Genomic DNA, 21,305 nt, shown 5'->3' with positions numbered 1-21,305 from the left:
CCCCCAACTGTTCCCCAGGCTCTATAGTATAGCTGCCCACTGCTCTGGGTACATGTGTGTGTTTACTGCTTCAGATGGGTTAAATGGAGAGAGGAATTTCAATCTGCTTGAGTGTGTATGTGATAAAGTTGTTGTCGTTGTTCTGATCTTTTCAGTTGACTGCAGCAGCTCATTTGTGGTATCTGAACAACACAAATTTATGTTGACATTAATATTATGTGGCAAAACAAAAAAAATCCTCAAAACTATTTTATCCCTATATGCAATTAATATGCCAAAGGCTGGCTATGGGATGGTTGGCTGGCTGGTTCTGCATAGGATTAAAAGATTATTAACTTATGTCTGGGCAATGTCTATATGAACACAAATTTTAATTGACCTGTTAAATAAACTTAGTCGGGACAAATAGACCACCACTGTAGATATTCATTAAACAACTCGAACTTTCGAGCTCGCCTGGCACACTAATCATACAGACCCTACGCTGTAAATTTGTAGGTACTGCCTGTCTCATCTTTCAGGACTACAACTCCCATCACCAGCTTCCGTGTTGACTACGTCACATCCTCTGTGAAGCCATAAGTAACTGAACACGTTTCCGCTCTTCCTCTTTTCCGTCTGGACCAGCCGTCTGCAGGCACAAAGAGATCCGCTCGGCCGAGCAACCCAGATAAAGACGTCTTTCTGGCAAAAATCAGAATTTAGTGCTTTTCTTTTACTTACCTTTGGCCACGGTAAACTCTAGAATCGCGCGATTTTGACTCAGATTGAGATAGAACCGGTTTCATTTGTTCCTTATAAGTACGTACGACTGCAGCCCAAGCAGTTAATTTAAAGTTAGAAGCGACCGGCTTCCTTCTAACAAAGCGCTGTGCACATTGTTTGATCAGAGACTTCTTTTCATCACGAGTGACCACGCGTCGGACAAAGAAATTCTCTGCGCTTCATGGAGGCCTCCAAAACTGTGAAACTCCAAAAGTCTCGGAACATCATCTCATAATCTTGCGTAGAGGCGAGATACTGAAGTAAGACTGGCATTTGGGCAAAAAGACTAGTCTTAGGAATTAGCTTATGAAATAGTGTGAATTTAACTCAGGAACGGTTTAATTGTTTACGCTGTAGACACGCAGCATGTTGAATTGATGATTGTTCTATTTGTGTTGATCTCTCAATTGTTTAATAGATAGGTTTTGAGGGGCGGCACGGTGGTGTAGTGGTTAGCGCTGTCGCCTCACAGCAAGAAGGTCCGGGTTCGAGCCCCGTGGCCAGCGAGGGCCTTTCTGTGTGGAGTTTGCATGTTCTCCCCGTGTCCGCGTGGGTTTCCTCCGGGTGCTCCGGTTTCCCCCACAGTCCAAAGACATGCAGGTTAGGTTAACTGGTGACTCTAAATTGACCGTAGGTGTGAATGTGAATGGTTGTCTGTGTCTATGTGTCGGCCCTGTGATGACCTGGCGACTTGTCCAGGGTGTACCCTGCCTTTCGCCCGTAGTCAGCTGGGATAGGCTCCAGCTTGCCTGCGACCCTGTAGAACAGGATAAAGTGGCTAGAGATAATGAGATGAGATAGGTTTTGCATGCTTCTTCTATTCCTTCCTAACACTCAATTTCATTCTTACACATATTTTGACCTCATCAAGATTTCAGGGGATTTAGTAATGTTATGAGCTAGTGGGTTAGCTCCCGGCTGATTCTTTGTTCTACTTAGGAACACGTGGTCACACTCACCTAGAGTTAATTCTTTGTTTAGGCCACAGGCCTCACAACACACCTTAGCTAGCAACACAAGGCTAATCTTTGTCTCCACCACGTGGGTTAGCTACCAAAGCTAACTCTTTTGTTCTACTTAGAAACACGTGGTGACCCCCACACCTCGGATAAAACACACACAAACACACACACCTCAGATAAGATTCCAATCACACTCTCACATCACTCTCTCTCACACACAGTATATAATGTATTCAACTGCTATTATTCAAATTTTATCATTGTTATAATAAATTCAATTATTATTGAAACTGTGTGTTTATTTGCTATACCGATATTTTTGAAGCCATCCAATCTCAAAAGAATTCCAAGGTGCATATGAGTTATGTAATACAGTAAGTGATCATCATAATTTGGAATATACCATAATTTAGCTGTTTGTTAATTTATTATTAAGCACCAAAATTAATGGTATTATTTAATGAGACTGATTTAATGAGTGATTTAATGAGACTGATCACTTAATTACCAATTGCACCTACAAATTCAACATAACCAAGCTACACAGAGCTGTTTTTGTGCATCAACATAATTCGATAGGTTACATTGTTGATATATTCTATATATACACACACTCTCGGTTGATAACTTACCCTCAGTTTTCATTTTGAAAAATCCAACAATAATGGATTGTTTTTTTGAAGTCGGGGGGGGCTTCGGGAGTATGGGGTTTGGGGCCCACTGCTGCAGGCCATTCAGACCCTGTATGACCAGAGCAGGAGTTTGGTTCGCATTGCCGGCAGTAAGTCGGACTTGTTCCCGGTGAATGTGGGACTCTGCCAGGGCTGCCCTTTGTTACCGGTTCTGTTCATAACTTTCATGGACAGAATTTCTAGGCACAGCCAAGGCGCAGAAGGTGTCCGGTTTGGTGGCATCAGGATCGCGTCTCTGCTTTTTGTGGATGATGTGATCCTGTTGGTTTCATCAGTCTGTGACCTACAGCACGCACTGGGATGGTTTGCACCAGAGTGTGAAGTGGCTGGGATGAGGATCAGCACCTCCAAGTCTGTAGCCATGGTGCTCATCCAGAAACGGGTGGAGTGCCTACTTCGGGTCAGGGGAGAGTTGCTACCTCAAGTGGAGGAGTTTAAGTATCTTGGGGTCTTGTTCACAACTGAGGGTAGGGGGGAGCGGGCGTTGGCCAGACGGATCAGGGCAGCGTCAGCAGTGATGGACGCTAAACCGGTCTGTTGCGGTGGAGAGAGCGCAGCCAAAAGGCAAAGCTCTCAATTTACTGGTCCATCTATGTTCCCACCCTCACCTATGGTCATGAGCTATGGGTAGTGACTGAAAGAATGAGATTGTGGATACAAGCGGTCAAAATTAGTTTTCTCTGTAGGGTAGCTGGGCTCTCCCTTAGAGACAGGGTAAGAAGCTTGATCATTCGGGAGAGACTCAGAGTAGAACTGCTGCTCCTCCACATAGAAAGGAGTCAGTTGAGGTGGTTCGGGCACCTTGTTAGGATGCCCCCTGGATATGCCCCACCAAAAGGAGACCCTGGGGCAGACCCAGGACACACTGGAGAGATTACATCTCTCGGCTGGCCTGGGAACGCCTCGGTATTCCCCTGGAAGAGCTGGTGGAGGTGGCTGGGGAGAAGGAAGTCTGGGCTGCTCTGCTTAGGCTGCTACCCCCACAACTCAGACCCACATAAGTGGCAGAAAATGGATGGATGACAGCACAAAGATCATCATTAAATGGTATTGTGAGGAGCACAATAAACACTCACTCTCCTAGTTAAGATGTTCTTAGCATTAAGAGGCTTTTGGGAAACCCACCCGTTTCAGTCAGTTGTTTTCTATCAATCTCCTACATTTTTTTTTTTGAGGGCAAAATTACCCAAGGCTAGGCTCAAAATACCAGTGATGGGCCCTACCGACACCACTGGTTCACGGTTTTACTTGTTTAAACATTATAAAATGTTGTTGCCAAAGCACACAGTACAGATAGATTGAAGTAAAAAGTTATAGAAATAACACACAAAACCCTGCCAGGTAAGTATTTGAAGGGTGTGTCCAGGACAGGACAGTTATCTCATGGTCTCGCTATAGACACTACAGGAAAGGCTGCAGTGTGTCCTCCTAAGACGACTTTTTAAAATTCCCTTCTACTGTTAATTTGCAGAAATAGAATATAGTATTTTGTGCGAGTTTTTTTTTTTCTTTTTCAGATGTTTAGTACTGCAAAGCCTCTCCAATCCAGCTGATTAAGCATCAAATGGTTGGACAAGATGAAAACAATTCTGTGGCAGATCAAAATGCAATTGCTTTTCATTAGTAAACATGCAGACAACGTGCCACACTGAAAAGCGCACACTCGCTGCATTGCATTTATGGTAGTTCGCTTCAATTTATATATATATATATATATATATATATATATAAAAAAAAAAGTCAGCACCCTGGGATTGCTTTCAAGAATTAAATGTGTGTCAGAAGTACACTATATAGCCCAAGTTATGTGGAAGTCCCTCTATTATTGAGCTCAGGTGTTTCAGCCACACCCATTTCTAACAGGTGTATAAAATCAAACAATCTCCGTAGACAAATTTTGGCAGTAGAGTGTTGCTGGGAAAAAACAAACAAACAAACAACCTCAGTGACTTTAAAACTTTGCACAGTCACAGGATGCCATCTTTGCTATTCCGTAGGTGCTAAAGAAGGCAACTGGACTTGCTTGAAATTCTTGAAGACATTTCACCTCTCATCCAAAAGGCTTCTTCAGTTCTGTCTGATTAGTGGAGAGTTCCAGATATTTATCCTCCACTGGACTAAAAGCAAACCTAAAGGGAAGCGTTGAGATCACATGAGCCGTTGACCCTCTCAGTCATCCTGTAGGCGTTAGGGTCACCGGAGGCCGGGTGTGAACAGTGTTAGCAGCCTAGAGGGTCGTTAGGGTGATCTGTGGGTCGTTGGCGCTCTCTGCCATCAATGTGAGTCATTGAAATCTATTTTCATGCTATTCCATGAAATTTCTACCCTGGACAACTGTGTTATTATTGTGAAGCAAACAAACAAACAAACAAAAAAAGTGTCTAAGAGCAACAGCAGCGGGCGGCACGGTGGTGTAGTGGTTAGCGCTGTCGCCTCACAGCAAGAAGGTCCTGGGTTCGAACCCCGGGTCCGGCGAGGGCCTTTCTGTGTGGAGTTTGCATGTTCTCCCCGTGTCCGCGTGGGTTTCCTCCGGGTGCTCCGGTTTCCCCCACAGTCCAAAGACATGCAGGTTAGGTTAACTGGTGACTCTAAATTGACCGTAGGTGTGAATGTGAGTGTGAATGGTTGTCTGTGTCTATGTGTCAGCCCTGTGATGACCTGGCGACTTGTCCAGGGTGTACCCCGCCTTTCGCCCGTAGTCAGCTGGGATAGGCTCCAGCTTGCCTGCGACCCTGTAGAAGGATAAAGCGGCTAGAGATAATGAGATGAGATGAGCAACAGCAGCTCAGCCATGACTCGGCTGACCACATGGATTTGCAGCGCGTAGCCGCCTAGTGATAAAGCATGTATGAGGGTAAGTCAAAATGTTCTAAGACAGATGTTATAATTTCAAAAAGGTGTGAAAGACATCCCCCAAAATTCTACAAAGAAGGAATTCTCCAATGGAAACATCACTTGCAGAAGTGTTTAGACTTAAATGGAGGATATGTAGAGAAATAGCTTTATTTTCATAAATAAAGATTTTTTTCAATTTGTCTTAGAACTTTTTGACTTACCCTCGTAGTATGTAAAAATCACCTACTGCCTCTGGAAGCAACATCAGCACAAGAACTGTGCATCAGCAGCTTCATGAAATGGGTTTCCAAGGCCAAGCAGGTGCACACAAGATCACAATGTCCAATGCCAAGCATCATCTGGAGTGGTGTAAAACATTGTTACTGGACTCTGTGGAAATGTGTTCTCGAGAGTGATGAATCACACTTCTCTACCTGGCTGTCTGATGGATAAACCCAGGTTGGGCAAATGCCAGGAGAATTCTACCTAATGGTGCCAACAGTCAAGATTGGTGGAGGAGGGATAATGGCCTTGGGCTGTTTTTCAGGGTTTGGGCTAGTACCCTTCACTGGAACTAAGGGGCATGTTTATGCATGTTGGACAATTGTATGCTTCCAGCTTTGTGGCAAGACCCATCCATCCATTATCCATAACCGCTTATCCTGTGCAGTGTTGCGGGCAAGCTGGAGCCTATCCCAGCTGACTATGGGCAAGAGGCAGGGTACACCCTGGACAAGTCACCAGATCATTGCAAGGCTCACACCTATGGTCAATTTAGGGCCACCAATTAGCCTAACCTGCATATCTTTGGAGTGTGGGGTAAACTGGAGCACCCGGAAGAAACCCACGCAGACATGGGGAGAACATGCAAACTCCACACAGAAAGGCCCCCGTCGGCCACTGGGCTGGAAGTCAGAACCTTCTCATTGTGAGGTGACAGTGCCACCCTTTGTGGCAAGAGTTTGGGGAAAGTCCTTTCCTGTTCCAGCATGACTGTCCCTGTGCACAACACGAGGTCCATAAAGATAATTTGATGAGAATGGTATGGGAGAAATCCAGTGGCCTGCACAGAGCCTTGACCTCAAATTCACCAAACATCTTTGGGTCAACTGTATTGTCAGAACCATGTCTTCTCATCCATTAGTACCTGACCTACACACCCCTGCATTGCATTTCACAGTATGATACCAGGGCAGCGGGAAGAACAACTATATATCACACTGTGTATTGTATTTTACATTTTTCACTAGACAGCATCGCTCTTCATTAGTGATACAAAAAACACACCAGTCTGCAGAAGAGTATGACATTCATCCAGAGATGTCAATGGCGATAAACAAAATTGGAGTTGGAGGCCATGGATATCTGCGGCAGTACCTATGGACTGGCAAACTAGGGTGGTGGGCCATATTTTTAAAAAAGGAGACTAGATGGTCCATTCCAATTATAGGGAAATCACACTCCTCAGCCTTCCAAACTGTCTGACAGTCCAACTTAAGACTCGGAAGGAATAATGCACAAACACTTGACTTCTCCAACACCTTTGCAAAGGCACTTTGAAATCTCTTCATCCAGACTAGGAGTGCTCTGTATGTTTGGAAGAAGTGTATGACCATGTGCTGTGCCATTTGTCATAAAAGCCAATGCAGGGGTACAGGATAGTTGGGTTGGTCTCTAAGAACTCCATGTCAGTTGAGTCTGCTTTGTTCAATTTAAGTCAAACAAGTTTGGAGCAGTTTCCAGTAGGAGGGGCTTGAGGTAAAATCTCTCTAAAGCCATGGTTCTCTCCCTGTAAAGAGTAGGATCCATTCAAACAAGGAGAAATCCCTATCCCCTACCCCTGTGGAGAGAAGTACCTTGGGATCATTGTCATGAGTGATGGAAAACAAAGTGTGGGTGTGAAACTGACAAATAGATTGGGTTAGTAGCAATAGCGGTACAATCGTTGTACTGGTCTACGGTAGTAAATGGTGGGCAGCGCAGTGGTTAGCACTGTCATCTCATAACAAGAAGGTTCTGGATTCAATCCCAGTGGCTGACGGACGCCTTTCTGTGTGGAGTTTGCATGTTCTCCTCATGTCTGCATGGGTTTCCCCCCCACAGTTCAAAGGCACCTAACCCCCAACTGCTCCCTGGGTGCTATAGCATAGCTGCCCACTGCTCTGGGTATGTGCATGTTCACTGCTTCAGATGGGTTAAATGCAGAGGAGAAATTTTACTGTGTGCTCAAGTGTATACGTGACAAAGGCTTCTCTCTCTAAAACAGTAGGTCAGTTTCTAGACAAAGCTTTTTGCTTAGGCGGCACGGTGGTGTAGTGGTTAGCGCTGTCGCCTCACAGCAAGAAGGTCCGGGTTTGAGCCCCGTGGCCGGCAAGGGCCTTTCTGTGCGGAGTTTGCATGTTCTCCCCCTGTCCGCGTGGGTTTCCTCCGGGTGCTCCGGTTTCCCCCACAGTCCAAAGACATGCAGGTTAGGTTAACTGGTAACTCTAAATTGACTGTAGGTGTGAATGGTTGTCTGTGTCTATGTGTCAGCCCTGTGATGACCTGGCGACTTGTCCAGGGTGTACCCCGCCTTTCGCACATAGTCAGCTGGGATAGGCTCCAGCTTGCCTGCGACCCTGTAGAAGGATAAAGCGGCTAGAGATGATGAGATGAGCTTTTTGCTTAATCTATGTCTCTATCCTGTGGGCAATATTAGAATTAATGAGTTAGTAATGAAAGCAGCAGAAATAAGTTTCCAAACCTGTGGCAGGGAAGTCCCTCATGACCAAGGGAATAATCTGTTGCAGGGATGTCCCCCCTGGTTAGCCAGGGCTTTCATATGTAGGTGGCATTATGTTATTCATCTGCCAGCAACATTCTATGGTACGAGGGGGGGGGGGGGGGGGGAACCCTACTCCCTTACATTCTGTTCATAAAAATCATTTTATACGTATGGCACATTTATTGTAATGAAGCTTTCATGACTCAAAACACCCACCAAACTCCTCAGATGCTCCACAAGCTTACATAGTGTGGTGAGGACAGATGGATGGTGTCGACACCAAGGGTTGGTAACTTTGCTTTCCTGAATTGCATCATGTGGCATATCTTGGTACTTAGGTGACCTCATCTGTACCTACTATAATAGAGTTAAACCAGTAGGGCATTACCGGGACCGATCACAGGATTTATCATTTTAAACAATTTAGAATGAAAATTGATAGCAACACCGATGTGGTTTATTCTTACAAAGCAAGTCTCATCAGCACCCCCACACAATTTTTTTTTTAAATTATAGTATAGTAAATATCTTAACATGACAAACTACTAAGACCTTATTCTGACCATTTTCTCTAGCAAGTAGTAATCATGTTAGCAGTGTTACAAATCAACTTTTGACTATAAATCAAGTGACACCGACAAATAGTTTAGAAAATTTATAATAGCTTGGGAATATGATGAAGTTGTACAACCCCAATTCCAAAAAAGTTGGGACACTGTGTAAACTGTAAATAAAAACAGAATGCGATAATTTGCAAATCATGGAAACCCTATATTTCATTGAAAATAGTACAAAGACACATACAATGCTGAAACAGAAATTTTGTTTAAAAAAAATGATCATTTTGAATTTGTTGTCAACAAGATGTTTCAAAAAAGTTGGGACAGGGACATGTTTACCACTGTGTTGCATCACCTCTACTTTTAACAACACTCTGTAAACGTTTGGGAACGCAGACCATCAATTGCTGTAGTTTTGAAAGAAAAATGTTGTCCTATTCTTACCTGATATACAATTTCAGTTGCTCAACTTTGTCATATTTTGTGCTTCATAATGCCCCAAATGTTTTAAATGGGAGACAGGTCTGGACTGCAGGCAGGCCAGTTTAGCACCCGGACTCTTAGGACCAAGGCATGCCATTTTAACATGTATAGAAAGCGGTTTGGCATTGTCTTGCTGAAAGAAGGAAGGCCTTCCCTGAAAAAGATTCTGTCTGGATGGTAGCACATTGCTCTGAAACATGTAAATATCATTCAGCATTAAGGCCACACCAATTTAATTAATTGGTTCTTGGATTTTTTCAGGAAAAATATGAAGCGAACGGGCGAAATAAAAATAAAATGCTCTGATGGTAAAATTAGTGGTGGAAATAGACCAAACAAACAATACAGGCAAACCAGTAAACAGATAGGCTAAATAAACGATTGAATTTACAGTCAACTGAACATCTACAATGCACAGAAAAAAAAGATTTGACCAGGAGTAGGCTACTTCACAAGTCCTTAACGAAAGTAAAAGGGGCGATATGATTGGTTTTCGACGTCACGTGACCTCACGTCACATGACCTTTTCTGTTAGCAGGAGTTTAATTCTTATTTTCCTTCCCCATTTATTTTATGTAATTTTATTTTCTATTGTTTACTGTTTTGCTTTTACTTCTGTAAAGCACATTGAACTGCCACTGTGTATGAAATGTGCTATATAAATAAACTTGCCTTTGATTTTTTTTTTTTCATTTTGCATTTTCTTCAAGCGGCGATTCCGAGAACCAACTAATCGAATTGGTGTGGCCTAATGATGCCTTCCCAGATGTACAAGTTACCCATGTCATGTGCACTAATGCACCCTCATACCATCACAGATGCCGGCTTTTGAACTGTGCACTGATAACAACCCGGATGGTCCCTCTCCTCTTTAGCCTGGAGGATGCGGTGTCCATGATTCCTTTTAAAAAAAAGAAAAGAAAAAAACCCCACCCACACCTAGTTTTGATTCGTCAGACGTCAGGACAATTTTCCACTTTGCCTCAGTCCATCGTAAAAGAGCTCAGGCCCAGAGAACGTGGCAGTGGTTCTGGATATTGTTTATATCTGGTTTTAACTTGCATTTGTGGATGCAGTAATGGACTGCTTTCATAGACAGTGGTTTTCTGAAGTGTTCTTGAGCCCATACAGTGATTTCCACTACAGACACGTGTCTGCTTTTAATGCAATGTCGCCTGAGAGCCTGAAAATCACAGCCATCCAGTGTCAGTTTTCAGCCTTGTCTCTTGCACACAGATTTCTCCAGATTTTCTAAATCTTTTAATGAGATTATGTACCATAGATGATGTGATCCCCAAAGTCTTTGCAATTTTACACTGAGGAATGTCATTCTTAACTTGTTGCACCATTTGCCTTCTCACAGTTCTTCACAGAGTGGTGAGTGAACCCCTCCCCATCTTTACTTCTGAGACTCAGCATCGGTGTGATGCTCTTTTTAATACCCAATCATGTTATTGACCTGTTGCCAATTAATCAAATTAATTCCCCCCCCCCCCCCCCCAGCATTACAAAACTTTTTCAGTCTTTTGTTGCTCTTGTCCCAACTTTTCCTGAAATGTGGTCCTGATCAAATTTAAAATGAGCATATTTTTCAAAAATAAATAAAATCCGTTTCAACATTTGATTTATTGTCCTTGCACGATTTTCAATGAAATATAGTTTCCATGATTCGCAAATCTTTACATTCTGTTTTTATTTTTCACACAGTGTCCCAACCTTTTTTGGAATTGATGTTGTAATTAACAATTGTCCCTAGCATCAAAGTCAGAATTTCCTGCAACGTTTTGTATCAGTCATTGTGAAGGCTCGTGATGCTGCACAGACACCACTGAACCTTGAACCTGTGTGGCCATGTAGAACAGATCACAGTGACGACATTGAAGTATATATACAGTAGTAGGGAGGGATGTGGATGTACCAATACAGTACTGACCTGAAACAGTGGAATAGCATCAATCTGATCCACTGACATTTTATTTTGTAAACCTACGATTATGATTCAAATCCTCCTGTGAAAAACTGCCATCCCCAAGGGATGTAGTCAGGATACACACCATTCAAAGTAGGGATACTACATTAGAATTTACCCCAGTATACTCTGTAAGGCATCAAGACATTTAAAGTAAAAAATTAGGCTACTACTGCAAGGTTAAAACAGGACAATTCGAAACGGTGATATTTAAATACCCCCCCGAAAAAGGAAAATAAATAAATAAATAAAATAAATAAATAAAAGCAGACAATATTTTACAACAGAAGCAAAATCCAACATACTTTTGATTACTAACAAACTGTACCATAATGGACAAGATTAAATCAAGTCATTTATTTTGAACAAACTAGTTATGTTGAACACTGGGGGGGAGGGGAAAAAAAAAAAAGTATTGATCAACTAACTGATCAGAATAGTTTGCCATCTGGATTTATTGCAGATTCATGACACCCTTAACAAGGGTTGAGCTCATTGCTTCAAAAACAATGTGTATCCCTGCAATATCGGACATGGTTTTAAGAAATAGGTTGTACTTTTCAAGTTAAGCTAGCTGAAGCCATTCCAATTTCTTTTCTTTACATTAAAAAGGCACATTGGTACGAAAGTAGCAGAGCACACAGTGTTTGCAAGTCAGCAGCAAAATCACTTTCACTGCCTTAACAAAATGTTATGAAAATGAAACAAACCAGATTTAATTTAAAGGGAAGGGGAAGAAAAAAAAAAAAACATCATGTAAAATGCTGAGCGCATGATAATTACATCTTAAATTAACTGACAGGTTGACGAACATGAATGATCTTCAGAACAAAGAATCGCCTTATACTTTGCAATGTGATCTCACAGACAGACATTTTACATGGACTGAAATAACTATGTACAGACATGCAGATAATGCACATTACTGTCTGTGTTTGCGCGTGCGCTAGTTAGATTATGGGGCTGGAAACGATCATACAAAAAAAAAATAAAAAATAAAAATAAACTATATTCCCAAAGGCTCTTGAAATTAAAGTGTGTGTGTCCAGTAAGGCAAACATCTAAAGGAATGGTAATGAGTACAGTTCCAGCATTTTAACATTTTCTTTAAATAAAAAGGAGAGGCGCACACACTGCTGCCTCTCCAACTGTGGCATGAAGTGAAATAAACATCATGTCTTTGATATTTGTATAATTATCTAAGCAAATATATTTATTATACTTCCATTATTTCTTATCCAAGATGTCTAAAAATAGATTAGCTTCTCTCTCTCATGGAAATCACATACACAGGATAAACTGAACAATGCAACATGGAATGTTGTTGGCTGCACTATTTAGCATGAGACGACAAAAAAAAAAATAATAATAATAATGTACACACCACATGTCCATCACAAAGCAGGGAGGGACGGACCCAAAAAAAAAAAAAAAGTCATGAAAAATGAAAAGCCTTAAAGATATTCGCACATCTTGGCAGATAAACCTTCTGATAGGAAAAATCAAGTCAAATAAATAGATGCATACATGATAAAAAAAGTATAATTTATTCTTTGTCACATAAAGCTTTTTTTGTAACTGCCAAACAAGTTTCTGACTTGCTTTCCAACCTGCACTGCTTAGTGCTCTGACTCCTATACACACTGTGCAATAACCGGCCCAGTTATTCTGAGCTATCATTTACAAATTTAGTTTGCAAATTTTTGTTGGTAGCAGCACATTACAAACAGGACATCTATTTAATTACCTTTTGTTTAAGAAAACCGAAGCACCCCCCTTTTTCACTCCACATATCAGAAAACTTCAGTACTGAATATAAAGAAGTCTTTACTTTTTTTTAATTTATTTTTATTTTTAAACTCACAGTAGGGGCGATGAAAACCAAAAGCCATCAGAGTCGTTCTCAGTCTAGGCAAACATATGGCAGAATATTCAATTTGGTCTCATCACCATGAGAATCCAAAGATATACAGTCTGTCCAATCATACCAGTTTCCCTTGGTGTCATAACAGCCATTAACTCCTGGCCAGTGCTCTTTGTCTATTCTGTGAAGGTCCTCATGCGTTACCTCTCGACTCAAGCCCGGTAGTTCAGCGGGTGAGCCGCTCGGGACTAAAACATGAGTTTTCCTCGATTCTCTAACAGCGTTTTCCTCTTGTTTCAAATACTCCGTCATGAAAAAGTGTGCACCATGGGTCTGCGCTCCAGAGGAAGTCAGAACGTTGCTCTGAAGACTAAGGTAGGACTGAATGATCTCGTTCCGAGACAGCTCTTTCCAGTTCGTTTGCTGGAAAGGATTTTGAGCAGTCGTAGGTGGCCTCTGTTGAGGGCTCTCAATAACTGCAGGCTCGAAAACTGGTGGTCCCTGGCATTCCTCCTCCTGGTGAGATTCCTTTGGAGTGAGGGGTTTTATTTGTCCCGTCACTGGGTCAAAAGTCAATCTGCGCTCTTTTAAGCGCACAGGTTTTGTCCTGTCCTCTGAGCACTGGCCTTGAAGATTTACCGTGTAGTTCCTGGACCTGTACTGCTTTCTTTTTTTGTTCAACGTTGCACTTTCTGACCCAGCTTTAGGAACCTCAGGTGAGAAATTGTGCCTGGACAGTTCCGAAGGCTCCTGTGCTGCACTGTTATGAAGGGATTCAGAGGTTCTCTCAATTGATCTGTTGAAGGGAACCGAGTCCTCTAGGTCTAGAGTTAGACGACCATCAGCATGAGACATTTGATTTGGGGAGGTTAAAGGCAAGAGAGAGGGCACTTGGGCTGAATTATGAGACGGGCTCAACAGAGTCCCTTTTGATGCATAAGCTGAAGACCTCTTAGCCACTGTCTCACGAGCTACACTATGTGGACTTAATGAGAATTGAGGGCTACTGATTGAATGTTTGTCACTGCCATCTCCTTCTGTTCTTGATTGCTGCTGTAACACTGATGTTTTGAGTAAGGATGAAGTGCTGGGGAGTCTGGTAAGCCCTGGAGAACTCGGATGAGGCTTAACAGCATTAACAGGGATTTTGTTTTGTTTGTCATTGTCAAGATGCTCTGGGCAGTTTCTATCAGAAGAAGGTGCATCATCTGGTTTTTCAAGGAAAGGCTCAGGGCTGCCACTAAATCCATTTGATGGAGGGGTGGAAGAAAATGTGTTCCCATATGTGAATGTTTTGTGCATTTTAGGGGGCAGATGTGGACTATCCCTTTGGTCCCCCCTGTGTTTTCGGTTTCTAGACTTTTCTGCTGTAGCTGAGTAAGTGTTGTGAACGTCATTTCGGTTTTTAAGTTCTGGAGATTTTTTGCTGGGCGGGGGAACAGCTGGAGGCGTGTCTGTTCGGCATGGATGAGAACTGCCATTGGCTGAGCCTGGGGCGCCTTGCACCCCTCGAGAAGAAGCATCATTTTGGCTGGGCTCAATCAGTTTCTGCCAATTTCGAAGGAGTTTCTTGGCACGTTTAGCAAGGTCTTCGTCTTTCGTCTTCTTCCTGACGTCATTGATGAGCTTTCCCAAGCGAGTTTCCTGTATTTAAAAGAAAAACATCAAATTAATAAAATTGACCAGTGTTGCTCCCCCCCAGATCACTAAGCAAGTGTAAGTCAGGCTGCGCCGTTGTAATAAGTGGCTACAAAGAAAGCAATAACCCTGTTTGAAACCAGTTCATACAGACACTTTTTTGGGGGGCTTTTTTCACCTTTATTATCGGATAGGACTGTGTAGAGACAGGAAATGAGCGGGAGAGAGAGAGACGGGGAGGGATCGAGAAATGACCTCGGGCCGGAATCGAATCCGGGTCCCCAGATTTATGGTATGGCACCTTATCCACCTGAGCCACGACATTTGAGCCACAAATGTATGGGTTTCGTACCGGTACAGTAGCGCTTCGCTGTAGTGTGGACAGATGAAGCGGCTCTGTATCGATACAAATATAATGCGCAAGCGCAATGAACCATTCGTCTTCCGGGTTATTCATACAATACGCGCGTGCTTTCCAGCTGTAAATAAAACGTCAAAATGGCTCAAAACGACCGTGGAGCTACATGGAGCAAAGAAAGGGGGGAGAAAGGGAGGGGAAGAGAAGGAAAGAGGGACAAAAGTGAGGGGGGAGAAAGGGAGATTCGTTTTCTGTTCCTTTCTCAACTGCCTCGCGCGTTTTATACGATTCGACTGAATAAATGACCACCAGAAATACAGACTACATTGACAACAAAAAGCGCGCACACGTCGTTTCATCTGCCATATTCTCGGAAGGAAGTTACTCGGTAACCATGGAAACATTTCGCGCACGCGCATTTCAACTTCCATGAAAGAAAACCGCAAACATTTCTCACTAGTGTGGACAGATGCACTAAACTGAACCGGTATACTTTGTATCGATACAGTTATACCACTATTGTACCGGTATAAGTGTGAACACAGCATTAATTACATTCCTCGTGACATCTGTACTTGAAATATTAAAATTTGTCTCAAGTAAAAAACAAAAAACAAAAACATGGAATCAGCATTCAACAGGCAAGGTAACAAACACAGCTTCATGGCATTTGGACCAGTCCGATTATGCTACTTTATCTGTTCAAAATACAGAAGACAACTAGTAGGTGCTAATGGCTCACAGACAGCGATTGTGGGTGTGAATACCGCTCATCACCACTGCCGTTTACTTGTTGGTCACCCCCGGCACCTGAATATCTGCTCTCGCCAGGCCTCCTTTTATCATCAAGGCTTTGAAAAACATCCGATTACATGGTTTGCCATTCATTCACTCATATACCCAAACTTTTCACAAACCTTTCTCACAAAAGGTCAGTGAGGAACATACTTACCTCAAGTGCTTCTTTAGTGATTGGATATTTCTCCAAATTGGTGATAACATCAAGGACTGCAACCATGTTACAGATCTGTTGGGCAGAAAAGATCAGTACGTTAAGGTTTGATCATAAAAGACAGAAGAGAAAGACAGACAGGTGATGAGAAACCTGAATAAAATGTGAGATCCTATCATGTTCTGTGCCATGTATGGAGCACTTGCATGTGACGTCACAGCCGATCCAGATTGTGACAGACGCCATCTTGTCGGTCAAACGCCATATTCCGCCTTCTACTTCTGGTTCTACTTCTGCTTTTACTTCTACCTTTTCTTCTGGAAAACCCTACTACATACAATTCTACTACAACGGCTGCGGCTACAAGCTCTCCCTACCTGTGCACGTTTTTATGTTTTTTGTGTGTATTTTTGCGTGTTGTTCGTCTGTACCGGACTTCAATATCCACTACAACCGTATGGACTTACTGGACATTGGTTTCCAGCAGAAAATGACGGTTTGTAGCGATTTCCATCGCATGCACAACATTCTGGACGAGATAGCGAGACCAGCAGGGTCTCCGTGGATTGTTATCGGGAGCAAAGCGAAGGAGGCGGCGCTGGGAGCGGAAGCAAAAGCGAGGCTGCAGAGCCGGCCTGTTGACTAAGCTCAGAAAACAGCCACTCAAACCTCCACTGCCAAGCCTCTACCTCTCCAACGCCAGATCCATGTAAACAAGACGGACGATTTAGAATTACCTTATTCTATAATCAGCTGGTCAGTGCTATACGCAATACTTAAGTGACTTACCCATCCAATGAGGATTCTTGTTTACAAGATGCCACATCTGAGTCGCTGACAAATCCTGAATTTCTGTAAAGATAACTGTCCAGAGATTTATAGGCACGCAGTGCTTCACCACTGAACAGCGAGGGAAAGTTAATGAGGTAATTATACACGTCCGGGTATTCCGCTGGCAGTTCAAAATCCGGTCGTGAAAACTCCGTCCGGAAAGCCATAAGGGTCACTAATCTGTAGATCGTTTATTTTAGACATGTATCTAGTTATCTGTTCATTAGAAAAATGAGCCGTGTAGTCCGTCGGTTGAAATTGATCCATTCTGTACACGAGTGCAGCAGTATTCAGCGGTGTTTTTGACCGACAAGATGGCGGTTGTGTACTTTCCGGTCACGTGACTGCAAGATCTCTATACAGTACATATCAAGCTCTTAGGCAAAACACCAATTATCGGACATCTAAAAATAATGAATATACACACCAGTGAGTTTCACAATTTATGAGAAATTTCAAGCAATATTTGGAGAGACCAAGAGATGCACAATGTAACAATATGCACATTTTTCCACTGCTCTGCTTCAATCGCATTTCCAAAAAAGCTGGGATGCTGTGTAAATTATAAATAAAAACAGAATGTGAGGATTTGTAAAATCATGGGAAAGCTACATTTCACTGAAAATGGTACAAAAGAAAAAAACATCAAATGTTCAAACAGAGAACTTTAAGGCTGTTTGAAAAATACATGCTCATTTTGAATTTGATGTCAGCAACACATTTCAAAAAAAGCTGGGACAAGGGCATGTTACCACTGTGTTGCATCACCTCTTGTTTTAACACCACTCCGTAAACGTTTGGGAACTGAGGAGACCAATTGCTGTAGTTATGAAGAGAAATGCAGTCCCATTCTTGCCTGATGCACAATTTCATTTGCCCAACAGTTCAGGGTCTCCTTTGCCGTATTTTGCATTTTTTAATGCATGAAACGTTTTAAATGGGAGACAGTCTGGACTGCAGGCAGGCCAGTTTAGCACCCAAACTTACTACAGAGCCATGCAGTTTGACATTGTCTCGCTGAAATAAGCAAGGCCTTCCCTGGAAAAGACATCTGAAGACTGTATACACTATCGTTCAAAAGTTTGGGGTCACTTTGAAATGTCCTTATTTTTGAAAGAAAAGCACTGTTCTTTTCAATGAAGATCACTTTAAACTAATCAGAAATCCACTCTACATTGCTAATGTGCTAAATGACTATTCTAGCTGCAAATGTCTGGTTTTTGGTGCAATAACTACATGGGTGTATAGAGGCCCATTTCCAGCAACTCTCACTCCAGTGTTGGGCAATTCCATGTAAATGTCAACCTCACCATGCAAAATTAAAGCAACATGTAATACATCAAAACCACTCCCAGAGATATCACCTAGGCCTGTATTTTACAGATGTGAATAAGTTGAACCAATTTGTAACCAACCTAATACGTCACTGTCAGTCTTTCTTTCTTATAATGTAAAACCCAAGCTAAAATCAACTTTGATCATGTACAATTCTATAGTATTCCCACAAGCCACAGAAATGTATGCTAAAATCCACAAAACAGCAAAACAATAGCCATCCTAAATATTATTTAAGAACTTTGATAGTTTTAGCTGATATTTAGAGAGTTTTTCAAAGGGTTATGGTGGTTAAATTGCTGATTTTCTAAAACATATGCCATATCTATTTCAGACGCGTCACATCCATAACGGAATTTTGTCACATCCATAACGCTGACTTTTCCTTCCGAAACTCTGCATGAAATACAAAATATTTTAAACAAAGATTTTTTTAATATTCACCTTGGACCCCTCTATCAAATGGATATCTCCATTTCGACATTAGGTTTACAATTTCACAGAGTTTGATAAAAATGTACAGTCACCCAAGGTACAATGTGTTTGCTCATTCAGTACGTTTACATGCACATCCAAATCGAGCTACTGTCGGTAATCGAGCTAAGGGTCCCAGCAGGGGTGCCAGAGAAATCCAATCCTACATGCACACAAGGAAATCGAGCTATTGTGTGAGGTACATTGTGCACCCGAGCCACAGGTGGCGCTACACGCCCCATTGTGTTGGTACACTTCCGGTTGTCGTCATGAAGAGCTATTCAAGAGTATAAACAAAGTTAAATCGCAGTGTTGCCAGATACTGCTGACGTTTTCCATCCCAAAACTTGTTCAAATCCGCCAAAATGCACTTAAAACCTCCCAATCTGGCAACACTGGCAGTTCCGTGTTCAAGCTGTTAGGCTTGCTCTAACAGACTGTATGGCTACAAACTGTCCTGCGCAGACCACTGTTTTGTAAGACAACTTATTGTGCACAATTGTATATTTTTCTAAAGTCCATTTTTTGCTTACAAAAATATATTTTTTTTGCTTACAATTTAACTTGTCTTAATAAACACACAAAAAAGTTCAATTGTTTTGTTTTTATTGACATTTCTTCAGATGTTGGACATATATATACACACAAATACAGTGACTTGTTTATGTACACAATTCACAGCTATGCAACAGCTGTACAGATGTATTTGGTGATGCAGTAAGTGAGCTAAATTTTAACAGTGCAAACAATGCCACAAAAAGAAAAGATTCATGCCGTTGTCATGATTCGCTGTCATGCCGACTGAGGCTGTTGTGTTTCCCACTTGTGGTCTCATCACTCCCGGAAGGGGCAGTGCTGAAGTAAGTAGCTCAATAGGGTTTACATGCACTAAGTAGCTCGGCAGAAATCGCATAATCTAGGTCGTGTAGCTCGATTCAGAGAAACCAAGTTCGGTTCAATTTCAGCCGAATTAAGGTGTATACATGGCATTTAGAACTTCGATTTCAGTCGAGCAACGGCAGAAACTCGATTCTCTCTATGTGCATGTAAACGCACTGATTGCCTCAGAAGGCTAATGGATGATTAGAAAACCCTTGTACAATCATGTTAGCACAGCTGAAAACAGTTGAGCTCTTTAGAGAAGCTATAAAACTGACCTTCCTTTGAACAGATTGAGTTTCTGGAGCATCACATTTGTGGGGTCGATTAAATGCTCAAAATGGCCAGAAAAATGTCTTGACTATATTTTCTATTCATTTTACAACTTATGGTGGTAAATAAAAGTGTGACTTTTCATGGAAAACACTAAATTGTCTGGGTGACCCCAAACTTTTGAACGGTAGTGTACATTGCTCCAAAACCTGTTTATATATCATTCAGCATTTATGATGCCTTCCAAGATGTGCAAGCTACCCCATGGTCATGTGCACTAATGCACCCCTATACCATCCTGGCTTTAAAATTGCACACTGAACAAACAGAACAAGCTGGATGGTCCCGCTCTTCCTTAGCCTTGAAGACACAGTATCCAGGATTTCCTAAAAATAATTTCAATTCATCAGACCACAGGACAGTTTCACTTCACCTCAGTCCATCATAAATGAGCCCAGGCCCAGAGAAGGCATCTGAATACCATTTCTATATGGTTTCTTTGGATAGTAGAATTTTAACTTGCATTTGTGGATTTGTTTTCAGAGATGGTTTTCTGAAGTGTTCCTGAGCCCATACAGTGATTTCCACAACAGACACTTCTGCTTTTAATGCAGTGCCCCTCCCCATCTTCACTTCTGAAAGACTCAGCCTCTCCGTGTATAAAAACAGCATCCTAATCATGTTACTGACCTGTTGCCAATTAACCAAATTAGCTGTAAGAACGAAATACACTGCAACCCCGCTATAACAAACTCCTTGGGGGACGTCCAAATAGTTGGTTATACTGAAAAGTCCGTAATACTGAAATAGACCCACTTGTCACACCAAACACTCACGTGATGTGCAAAATTTTAGGCACATTCTCCTGCTCATGAATTTCTCCTTGCAAGTCACTATCGTAGTTCATCAACTGAACTAAAGGATTATGAACGGATTTTTCGTCCATTATGGAAACGATGGCGGTGTCGTTGTAACAGCGCATCTTTGTCAGTGTCCACCCACTGACTCACTATGTTTTCTAAATATTCATCTGCTGCAAAATTCCTGATGTCAAGTCATTTCATCCCAGGGTTTCCCATACATAGACCATTGTGTGGCGCAGCGCCACACAATCAGACTCGCGATTTTTGAAAAAAAAAAAAATTTCCGTTGCGTATCGTTCCGTTCATTCATAGTGCTCTTTCTTTTCGTTCACGCACGCACAGAGAGAGAGAGAGAGAGAGACGGAGAAGCGTGTATACAGGCCTGCCGTTGCGCATATACCCGGACTGCAAGTAGGCCTGTTGGGCTAATTAAAAATAACGCAGCCTTCCCGATTCGCCTTCCAACCCCTTATTTTAAAAGGTAGCCTACGTCGTGCTCGTGATGAGCTTTATCATAGCCTTCTTGGCTTACAGGAAACGAACATCCCTGAGTCAGGCTATAAACCAATTTTGATGCATACAGTAGCAGCTTGATGCGAGGAACCGGCCTTATTGCATTCTCCCGTTTATCCCGCTTCAGCATTCATGCAAGTTATTAATAATGGCTTGACATTCACAATAAATAAGGATTTCCCACTAGCCTAATTTTATTATTTTGTTGTTACATTATACTATTTATTTCATTTTAGTATTGGTTGAGCCAAGTGTTGAGTTCAATATTTAAAATAAAAACCTCCAGCTTGTTTTT

General features: G+C 42.1%; 1 protein-coding gene across 1 annotated transcript in view; it reads right to left on the bottom strand.

Annotated features, from left to right (window-relative positions):
* Window positions 1-11,409: 11,409 nt before the first annotated feature.
* The window catches only part of crsp7 (cofactor required for Sp1 transcriptional activation, subunit 7), a 57,391-nt gene continuing 47,495 nt past the window's right edge, over window positions 11,410-21,305 (bottom strand). The window contains exons 2-3 of the mRNA XM_060905262.1: window positions 15,843-15,917; window positions 11,410-14,538 (exon numbers count right to left, since the gene is read on the bottom strand). Of these exons, the coding sequence (XP_060761245.1) occupies window positions 12,934-14,538; window positions 15,843-15,917 (1,680 nt within the window). The 3' untranslated portion in view covers window positions 11,410-12,933. The remainder of the gene's footprint in view (window positions 14,539-15,842; window positions 15,918-21,305) is intronic.

Source organism: Neoarius graeffei, chromosome 23 (assembly GCF_027579695.1).
Source record: "Neoarius graeffei isolate fNeoGra1 chromosome 23, fNeoGra1.pri, whole genome shotgun sequence".
NCBI lineage: Eukaryota > Metazoa > Chordata > Actinopteri > Siluriformes > Ariidae > Neoarius > Neoarius graeffei.
The sequence above is the reverse complement of the archived record's forward strand: the minus strand, read 5'-3'. Positions and strand labels throughout refer to the sequence as shown.